This window comes from Macrotis lagotis, chromosome 4 (genome assembly GCF_037893015.1).
Source record: "Macrotis lagotis isolate mMagLag1 chromosome 4, bilby.v1.9.chrom.fasta, whole genome shotgun sequence".
NCBI lineage: Eukaryota > Metazoa > Chordata > Mammalia > Peramelemorphia > Peramelidae > Macrotis > Macrotis lagotis.
This window is the reverse complement of record NC_133661.1, coordinates 194116795-194127741: the sequence shown is the minus strand read 5'-3', so window position 1 is coordinate 194127741 and position 10947 is coordinate 194116795. Positions and strand designations below refer to the sequence as shown.

The 10947-nt window shown below is 39.4% G+C and overlaps 1 protein-coding gene across 1 annotated transcript; it reads left to right on the top strand.

Annotated features, from left to right (window-relative positions):
- Positions 1–1388: 1388 nt before the first annotated feature.
- LOC141522002 (protein NDRG2-like) lies at positions 1389–3327 on the top strand. Its single transcript, XM_074235055.1, has one exon. It carries the CDS (start codon positions 1513–1515, stop codon positions 2449–2451), a length of 939 nt encoding a protein of 312 aa, XP_074091156.1. The 5' UTR covers positions 1389–1512; the 3' UTR covers positions 2452–3327.
- The last annotated feature ends 7620 nt before the right edge of the window (positions 3328–10947 follow it).

The window sequence follows — 10947 nt, the reverse complement described above, 5'->3', positions numbered from 1 at the left end:
AGCAAGGAAAAATCAGCTAGAAAGCTAATATAGTAGTGCAAGTTTAGGATGGTTAGAACAGAGAAACTGAAGTCCTAAAAATCCAGAGTTAGGAGTAGAAGGAAATATTCTGCTAGAGGGAAAAATTGTCAATCTGTAATCAAGACATAGTTCAATCTGACCTCAGTGACCCTGGATAAGTCACTTAACCCTATTTGCCTCATCTGTAAAATGAACTGGAGAAGGAAATGGCAAATAACTTTAATATCTTTGCCAAGAAAACCCCAAATGGGGTTGATTGAAAGAACTGAACAATAACAAATAATTTAGAATAGGGAGTCAGGTGGCATAGTGAACATCAAGGCAGAAAAACTTCCATCTTTGACTCAAGAGTTGTGTTACCTTGGTCATATAACTTAATCTCTCCTTATCTGTCAGCTTAGCATGGAAATAGGTATAGTAACTTTTTTGAAAGGTTCAAATGAGGTAATGTCTGCAAAATGTGATGCAAACTGAAGCTCTAAATAAACATCAGTTATTATTATTGTCAAGGAATAGAGAGAGAAGAGTTCAAGTTCATTATTTTCCTGAGAAAGCAAATGATATGAGAAAGTTTAATACTGAATGACTAGAGGTAATTAAGAATGCATCTCATTTTCTAACTTTGAAAGTAACACTTTAATTTCTAGATTTCTGAAGGTGATTTATCTCTTCTGGCAAATGATGAATGATATTGAATTTCTATGTTTGGACCCCATGAATTCTGATGGGTCCAAAATATCCTTTTAAATTCATTTTTTATATTTCCTTGCCTCTCTTCCTCCTAGTCACCACCATAAGAAATGTTCTTCAGATCATGGGGAGTTCTAAGTGGATTGATTACTTGTTTTAAATAGCTCTTTCATTTCCTTTGGGGAAGGAATCATACTTTTAAGAAGGCCTATTCTGAGGCATCATGGGAAATCGCTATTCAGGGCTCTGCTTACATTTTCAGCAAGAATATAAAATGAGACACCTACAGTACCTGAGCAGAGTTAGAATTTTTCTCCAAAGACAGAACTTTTGTTCTTTTATCAGCTTTCTGTGTATGGGTGACTGTGGGCGTGCTTGCACGTACAGTCACGTCTATAAAGAAAGGCAACAGAAAGGTCCAAAAACATTGCGGAGGCAATGAAGGAGCAGAACATGCCCTTCTAGGGAAATAGGCTGTCAAAAGGGAATGGGATCTCAGTGGGATCAGCAATGAAGCAGATAGAAGTAAGGTGGGGAGAGGGGCTTCTTTGCCAAGGTGTACAAGAATTAGGGGAGGTAAAATAGTACTAACTTAGAACAAGAGTATATGTTCTAATTTAGGAATTGACTATTTTCCTGGGTAAGAACATGAATGTTCCCGGGCTTGTTTTCCAACTACTCGCTTGGGAGCAGAGTAGACTACCGCGGGACCCAGAGAGCAGAGACCCCTGGACTGAGAAGAGTGAGAACCTAGGTCACCTTTAACCCCCACTTCATTCAACCAATAAGAATCCAGCCACCATGGCGGAGTTACACGAGGTGCATATTACTGAGGAGAAGCCATTGCTACCAGGACAGACTCTTGAAGTTGCTAAGACACATTCTGTGGAGACTCCCTATGGCTCCATCACTTTCACTGTCTATGGCACTCCCAAACCCAAGAGTCCAGCAATATTCACCTACCATGATGTAGGACTCAATTATAAGATTTGCTTCAAGCCCCTGTTTGACTTTGGAGACATGCAGGAAATTAACAAAAACTTTGTTCGGGTTCATGTGGAGGCCCCTAGAATGGAGGAGGGAGCACCTGTATTCCCTTTGGGGTACCAGTATCCATCTTTGGACCAGCTTGCAGACATGATCCCTACTATCCTGCAGTACTTAAACTTCTCTACCATAATTGGAATTGGGGTTGGAGCTGGAGCCTATAGCCTGTCTCGATTTGCTCTTTCAAACCCAGACCTAGTGGAAGGCCTTGTTCTCATCAACATTGATTGCAATGCGAAGGGCTGGATGGACTGGGCTGCCCACAAGCTGACTGGCCTCACCTCCTCTATCCCTGATATGATTCTTGAGCACCTCTTCAGTCAGGAGGAGCTGTCTAGTCACTCAGAGATGGTGAAACAATATCGAGATACCATTATGCATGCCCCTAACATTGAAAACATTGAGCTCTTCTGGAACAGCTACAACAACCGTCAAGACCTACACTTTGATCGTAGGGGTGATACAACCCTCAAGTGCCCTGTGATGCTTGTGGTGGGAGACCAGGCACCCTATGAAGATGCTGTGGTGGAGTGTAATTCGAAGCTGGATCCAACCAAGACCTCTTTCCTCAAGATGGCAGATTCTGGAGGTCAGCCCCAGTTGACCCAGCCAGGCAAGTTGTCTGAAGCTTTCAAGTATTTTGTTCAAGGCATGGGCTACATGGCATCTTCCTGTATGACCCAGTTATCCTGATCCTGAACTGCTTCCCTGACCAGTAAAGGGTCGATGGACAGTGGCCGATCTCGAACACCTCTCAGAGCAGTGAGGGGACTGGGGCTGTTCCTTCAGGATCTCCAGGACATACTATGGAGGTCTCTTGTTGAGCATCCCTCTCTCTCCTTTTGAAGGACCTGGTCCTCACTTCCCCCCAGACTCCCAGCTCTAACTCAGGGGGTATATAAGGGTGATAGTCCAGAGAGAAAACAAGGGAGAGCAGTGGGACAGATTCTGCAGGGAGATGACTTTGACTATTTGATTTCTACCCTAACCTTGATCTCTAACTTGTTACCCACCCTTAAACCCTGGGAGAGAGATCCTAATGTCTCTTAGGGACCCAGACCCCTGACTTCATTCCTGGATTGTCTCCTTATTTCAGAGGAAGATGTGGAAAGGACATGCTATTCCTTGATCCAGGAACCTTCAGATGATGGAAGAGGGGTTACTGCAACCCTGCTCAGATTTTTTTTCTATCCCAGGATGCACTGTAATAAGGGCATCTGAGGGACCCACTGGGGATGGAGTTGCTAATGCTGATTCTGATTAATCCTTATTCTCCTAATAGGGATGGGTGTGTGAGTGATAGTATGAGTGTTTAGGAAGCTTATTGGGTATTCAGGTCATTGAACACCCTATGATTGTAATGGAGATGTCCAGAGGATAGAGAAGAAATAGAAGTGGGAGGTGGTGAGTGTGAGTGAATGTGTAAGCTGGAGCCGGGAGCAGGAGTAGGGAGGAAGCTAGGGCTGCTTGGCTGCATTAACTATATAGTTCTCAGTTTTTAATGTAGTGAGATGGAGGGGCAGATCAGGGCTGAACTGCTTCAGACTTGGTATGAGGGTTGGGCAGAATTGTCCAGGGAGCAGGGTAAGTGTCTTGGGGGGTTCTGACCACATTATTAGTAGAGGGAAAGTTACTCCCTTATGAGCCCCTTGTCCCCCACAACTCCCTCATAACAATAAATTGTGTAGACAAGAAAAAAAAACATGAATGTTCTTAGGTGCATGAAAGTACCATCACCCTTCCACAAAGGGAAGATTTTGCTGTATGAATCGAAACATACTGGACCCAACACTGATAGCTGCTAAATAAAGTCATCCTGGACATACAAACTTAAGAAGAGACCCTTCAAAGAGATCCTTGTTTGGCAGGGAGATGAATCAGTGACTAGAGCATCAGATCTGGAATCAGGAAAAACTTATTCAAATCTAGTCTCTTCAGAGACTTGGGCAAAATCTCTGAACTTCTACTTGCCTCAAGTCCCTCAAATGTAAAGTAAGGAAAATAGCAGGATTATTGTGAAGATTAAATGAGACAATATTTGTAAAGTGTTTGGCAAATAGTAAGAACTAAAGAAATGCTAGCTATCATTATTTTTTAATTGTTATTCCTATTATTATTCTATCTTCCAAACACCTTTACTATTAAAATACTCAATAAACTGAATAGATAACAAAGGTAGCAACCTTAAAACAAAGGAGATAGATTGGAGAGGGTAATTAATATTTGCTTCCATAAAATACAACCAACTGTTCTATAGCCTAGCTAGTCAGAGTAAGAAGAAATGGTCTTAGATCATCATATTAGTTGGATAGGAGAAAAGCAATCCCAACTTCTTTGTGATGACAAGAACACTAGAAGAAGTTTTAGGAAACTGTGTACTAGTCTCTTCTTCCACTCATTCGATATTTGGCAATTATTTACTAAGACCCTATATTATTCAAGCCACTTGACCAGGTGTTTGACATAATATGGACAATCCCAAGTCCTTGTTCTCAAGTAGCTTAAATTCTAACAAAAACTCTAAATAGCAGTTTCCTTAATAGACTGGAGTCTATCAAATCAACAAGTCCTTTTAGCTTTGATTTTGCTTTGATTTAGGTAATTTTGAGAATGTAATTGTGATGAAATAAGCAAAAAAGGTCATGGAATCTCTCCCAGTTGACAGTATTTTATTTTCATTGATAGCTTCTGCTTTTGTAGTTGCCCTCACTTTTTAATGCTTACCTCCTTCCTTATGTGCCAGTTGCCCCTTCCTGCCAATAGTCTTAAAATGGAAGAAATTTGGATGGCCAAACTGAAGTCTAGATACACAAAGGACAAGGAATAAGATTAATATTACTAAATGAGGAAAAGGGAAATTGCTTGTGACAAACTCTGTCCAACTTTACATGTCTTCCCATGTGTGAGGATGGAACTTGGATTAAGTAGGCCTACAAGGCCAGAGAGCATTGGAGGGAGATCATTTTATTCTCCCATTTCCTTTGACATCCAAATTGGATATTCTAAAACAGTTTTATGGAATAGCAATTTGCTTCATGGAAATCATATGTTATTTATGTGCAGCAACTCAATATAACTTCTTCATTTAACCTTGAGTGACATTATATTAGCTCTACTGGACTATCTGTAAAAGCCATCTTTGACAGAGCTTACTTTGTAAACAATAGCAGCTGAATCATCTATGTTGACCTAGAAAGGGTCTTGGAGGTCATAGTCCAACTGAGCCCACATTTTACAAATAAGAAACCTGACATAAAGAGAATTTAAGTGATGCACATGTGCAGAGTTAGGATTTGAACTCAGATCCTCTGGCTTCAAATCCAGTTCTCTTTCTATACTATTCTGCTGGTCATCATAGACTCTTCCCAAATGGTATTAACCCACTTGGACAATAGGATAGCATGGTGAGGTAGAAGAAGATCATGAAGAGGAAAAGTAGAAAAGAGACAGAATTCCATCACTTCCTCTCCTGGCTGCATTCTCTTTAAGACTGGTAAAAAGGAGAGGCACAAATTGCCAAAGAATCAAAATCAACATAACCTTGTTGACTTATTCCATCCCTAATTGTTGCTGCTTCTCCCTCTTCCTATTCTTACTCCCCAACTCCTCTCTCTCTCTCTCTCTCTCTCTCACACACACACACACACACACACACACACACACAGGAAAACTAAGGAACCAGAAATACTAATATTGGTCTTTTCTGTGGTCAAACACAGCTCTAGCTATGGACCTAGAGGGACTCTCATCATCAATCAAAAAGAATTTATTAAGTGATTGTCATCTAAAAAAACCCTTCCCTTCCCAAACTTGTCTACCTTTCCCATTGTAATACAGTGGAAAGATCACTGGCCTGGAAACTAGAAGTTCTGAGTTTAGGACTCCCTTGCAATCTGGGGCAAGTCACCTAACTTTTTGAACCTTGATCTTCTCCCTTGCTTTAAAAAAAGGAGGGGTGTTCTTTGACTAGTTGACTTCTCAAGGTCCTTTTCTCTTCTAATATCTATAATTCTTTTTTGGGTTTTTTTAGGGTTTTTTTTTTTTTGGTAAGGCAAATGGGGTTAAGTGATTTGCCCAAGGCCACACAGCTAGGTAATTATTAAATGTCTGAGGATGGAATTGAACTCAGCTACTCCTCACTCTAGGCCTCTATCCAATGCACCACCTAGCCGCCCCATAATACTCTATAATTCTAATGAGAAATCTCTTCCTACTTGTTTTTCATCTTGGGTGGTCCAGAGTTCAGGGAGCATGACAAGGCTAATGAATCAATCAAGGCCAGCGCTTTTTGCAGTATTCCATATTGCCTTTCATAGGCAATTGAAATCATGATGGACAAGCACTGGAATGGGAATCAGGAAGACTTATCTTTCTGAGCTCAAATCTGGCCTCAAGACTCTAGTGGTATGACCCTGGGCAAGTAGCAACCCTATTTGCTTCAGTTCGTCATCTGAAAAATGAATTGGAAAAGAAAACAGCAAACCATTCCAGTATCTTTGCCAAGAAAACCATGAATGGAGTCATAAAGAATAGGACATGACGACCAAATAACAATAACAAAATTCTGCCTCTCACTATACTCAAAAGGCATTGACTACTATAGACCCCCATGTAGCGATCATTATTTAGGCAGAAATTTCAGTGAAATTAGTAACTGGAACAGGAGTTTTAACTCTTCCTGACACCATTTTGCTTCTTCCCACATCACTGAGCTGAATTTAGACTATTCCTATTTCTCAATTTTTGGTTTGAGTTTTACTTCCCTTTTCTTTTTTGAAAAAGTCATAATGATTACAACATTCCTTGAAAAGGTGAAAGAGGTCTAGACTACTAAACTCCTTCTAAAGGAAAAAATATGAATTTATAGCTTTTAGGGGTTCTGCAAACCAGAAAATAATAGAGAAATCATGCATTCTGCAAGAATTCTCCTGAGTGTATTAAATTAAACTGACAGCGTTGATACCCTGCTATTCATGTTGAAATAATTAGCAATTCTAAGGCTATTAATGGAGCATTGTATCACTATTTTAGAGTTGGTAGAATGAATGCAAAAACCTTTTGGTGACTTTTGCTCCTACTAAAATTTAATTAGCCTCAGTTACTGACCTCATGTTTTATGTAACAGTACACTCCAAAATGATCTCATAAAGAATGGAAGTTGGGGGAAAAAGTCTCTGTTTCTCTTAAAAAAAAAAACCTAGCATCACATAAAAGTTCTCTGAGTGATTTTTAACTACTTTTGTAAAGTATTCTTATAATTGCTAACATTACCTGTGGGACTGACTGACTTTGAATTTAATTGAAGTAAAAATGCGTCACTTTGACAAGGTCACTTCTGAAAGTGGAGCTGCATCACTTTGTATTGCCTTTTGGATTTTTTTCTCCCTAAATTAACTATGATCTATAAAATTATCGATAAAGAATAATATCTTGGCCATCAAATATTAATAATGATTACAAGAGGGAAAAACTACCTTTAATGCACATAAAATTTATGGATAGTAATGATCTCTATTAAACCTGGAAGACTGGGACTATGTCATTTGTTGGGGGGGAGGAATGCAGTAGGGTACAATGAAAAGATTTCAGCTATAGAACATTTGACAGTTTTTTCACTGCTTGAAGTTTAAACATGAAGTTCTTAAGCAAATTTCCAAAACAGGAAGAATTTACAATACAATTGGATTTTGCAAGGTTTTGACTATCATCATCACCATCATTATTATTGATTATTATTCTTATTCATTAAGTATGGCATCATTTTTTGCCTAATTCTAGACTCAGTCTGCCTTCTAAAGATATAGCACCTTCCATAATTATAGCATCCAGGATTATAGATCTTGAGGTGATGAAGACCTGAGAAGCCAACTTGTCTAATTTTCTCTTCCCCAACCTGTTTCATGTCCTCCTGATCTTGTTCCTTACTTCTCTGAACTTCAATACCATGCCCCCTCTACTGTTTATCCATCCCACAACTTCCCTCCATGCCTAGAACCACCTTTTTCAGGAACAGCCTACAGTATCCCATACATACCCAGCTGATAAATATAAGAACTAAACTCTGGTCTTTCAAGGTTGAGTCCTGCACAATTCCTACCACCCCATATTTCATTTAGATAATCATGAGATAGATTTGGAAATACTATGCTGTTGTCAGTTTGTTGTCACAAAATCATATACTGGACCCTTTTCCCTTGTTGTAGGAGCAACATGGTTCCTGGCTATTATGGGGAGGAATCATATTGGTAGTCAAGAACCCCCACAACACCCAAAACTCCACTGATTCCTATCAATCAGACCATAGGGTGAATCAATTCTGGGAAAGTCAGTAAGAAGAATGTCTTCCCCTCACTATAATAAACATAATGTACAAGTTATGCTATTGTTCATCTGATGTCATGTCTTTTTCAGTTATGAAGGACAACAATCTTTTGTCATACTTTTTACTTTTCCTAACCTTCATCCCTAGCATTTAATCATCTTCCAAGCCATATAAATTGAATGTCTTATTTAAGTCCTCTCTGTACTATCTTGTCTTCATGCTCTCATCCCACCCACGTTTCCAAGATACCATTCAGGAAGTGAAAGAAAGACCATTAGGGTCACCCTCCTGGACTGCCCAACCTCTGCCCAGGTTATTTGACTGCACATGCTTGAATGAAATGAAAATCCTTCTAGTAAGATGAAAAACCCACAGCCTTTATCATCTAATCTTCCCTATTCTTTGTTCTCCAATCTCTGGGGACCTTAGGACTTCCAAGACCTTTCCATCTACCCTCATGTTGAACTTTCTTTCATATATACAAATATATATATATATATATATATATATATATATATATATATATATACTCATTTAATGATAGTATGAGCTCATCGAAATCTAGTAAGTACCTGAAGTCAGATTTGAATTCAGGAAGATGAGTTTTCCTGATTCCAGGCTACCCCACTATGCTACCTGGCTGCCCATAGAAATAGGAGTAATTATTAAAGAAGGTTGCAAAATTTTCTGAGGGTCCTCACCCATGTAGTCACAGCTGTTTCCCAAGTGAGAATTAGAACTGTCCACAGCTGAAACCCATTCACAGCAGCAATGGAGTCAGATTTAGTGCCACATACTGGAGGTCAAAATGACACTAGAATATTTGCTATATTGAATCAAATTGTACAAAAGTTATTCTTTATCCACAAATTCAAACCAAATTGGATAATGTACTGCCATTGAGAAGAATCAGATTGTTAGTGGAGGACTGAAAGGACCTTGGTATCCTCAGGGAGGTTCAAATCCTCTAGTCACCTACCAAGAAAGGCCCTAGGCACAGCCTAAAGCCCCCTTTCCCATAGTGGGATATTGGAATATCAACTGGTTACCAATTGTCCAGGTGTTCACTACTAACATCAATCAACACCATTCTTCCATCTCTTGACCTCTATACCATGTCTAGTCTCATTACTCCTCACTTTCCCCAATACCAGGTTCTTTCAGATACAAATTAGTCTATAAAACTCACCTGGCTTTATTGATTTTAGGTGGCTTTCTCTTCCACTGAGGGCCCAAAAGTACAGACCTATTTTTCATCCACCCTGATTGCCCTCAATAAAATTGACTTGCTTTACCTTTCTTTTGCTAACTTCCATTTTTTTCTGTTTTACCTTCTCTTTACTCATACTGCAACTTGGAATGCCAAATCTTATTCAAACTACATTAAGATAGAGAGGAACTGACCCAGAAAATGTTTGAGGTATTGGAGGCAAAGGGTATTCAATGTACTGTATAGGTATCCTTGGAGATTTCCCCTTATATCATGCATTTCTATGGTTCCTGGCATGTTGACTTGGATAAAGAACCAGGGACAAATGGGTGGTGGTGATGATTATTGTCCTATCTGTATCCAATCCTAGGTCTTTTCTCTGATGACTTTGTTTAAAATCAAGATCTATTCAAGTGATTGATGAGTTTGTAATGAAACAGAAATTCAGAAGCATAGATTGGACTCTATAAAGGCATATGATCCAAGAATCAAAATTTGGGTTCAAATCCTATCATTTACCAACTGTCTGTTCTTTAGCAAGGTAATGTAGCCTCAGTTTTTCATAAGGGGATTTGGACCAGATAATAGTTGAATTTATGTAGTATTTTAACATTAGCAAAGAGCTATTGTTTAATCTTAACAATACTGTGAGATGAATACTATAATCATGCCTAGGGCAGCTAGGTTATGCAGTGCATAGAGCACCAACCCTGGAGGCAGGAGGACCTGGGTCCAAATCCAGCCTCAGACACCTAACACTTAACACTAGCCATGTGACCTTGAGCAAGTCACTTAACCTAGATTAGTGTATATACAGGGCCATCTCCAGTTGTCCAATTCATGATTCATGTCTGGTCCCTGAGGAGAAAGTGAGGTTGGTGACTTAGTACAGCAACCCCCTCTCAAATCCAATTCATCTGCTAATCATGACAATGCCTCTCTGATGTCATGGGCTTCTTCAAGAATAAAGGACAAACAATAATTATTCATATTTTATGGATAGGGAAACTAAGACTTGAGACTTTGAAGTTAAGTGACATTCCCAGAGTCACACAATAATTAAATGTCTAAGGCAGAATTTGAACTTGGGTATCCTAACTTCAGGTTTGAAGTCCTGATGAGCTCTGAATTCCTTCCAATTCCAAATTTGTAATCCTATGATTAGAAGTGTCTTCTCCATCCTCCTAGAAGCATGTCTGAAAATTTCACATGTCAAAATTGCCACCTAGTTTGTTGGTCTCTTGCCAGATGTCAGCTTCTATTTGCCCACTTTGATCCTAGCTTCAGGCTGGGTTTACGAATCTCAGATGTGCCTCCCACCTAGAGACACTAGATGTTTGATATCTTGTGATGAATAACATTTCTCCTCCAACCCATCCCTTTATCTTGTCCCCTTACTAAATTACTACATCTATAGTTTCAGATGGATATACCTAGACAAATCTGACCTGCTAGCATTGAAGCCTCAACTATAGAGATCTTTCAATCAAAGTTTCTAATTGGTTTAACACCCTAGTCACAGTTGAGACCTTGGAAATGTCCATTTTGGGGGTAAAATTGAAAAATGAGATATTCTTGCTCCTTACTTTGCTCAACACAAACAAGAGTTGACTACCCTGCCAGAAGCTTCAGGGATGGCTGAGTTATGACTGCCTTA

What these genes read in the sequence shown, in the direction of transcription:
- LOC141522002 (XM_074235055.1), top strand. Translation starts at nt 1,513, where the DNA reads ATGGCGGAGTTACACGAGGTGCATATTACTGAGGAGAAGCCATTGCTA.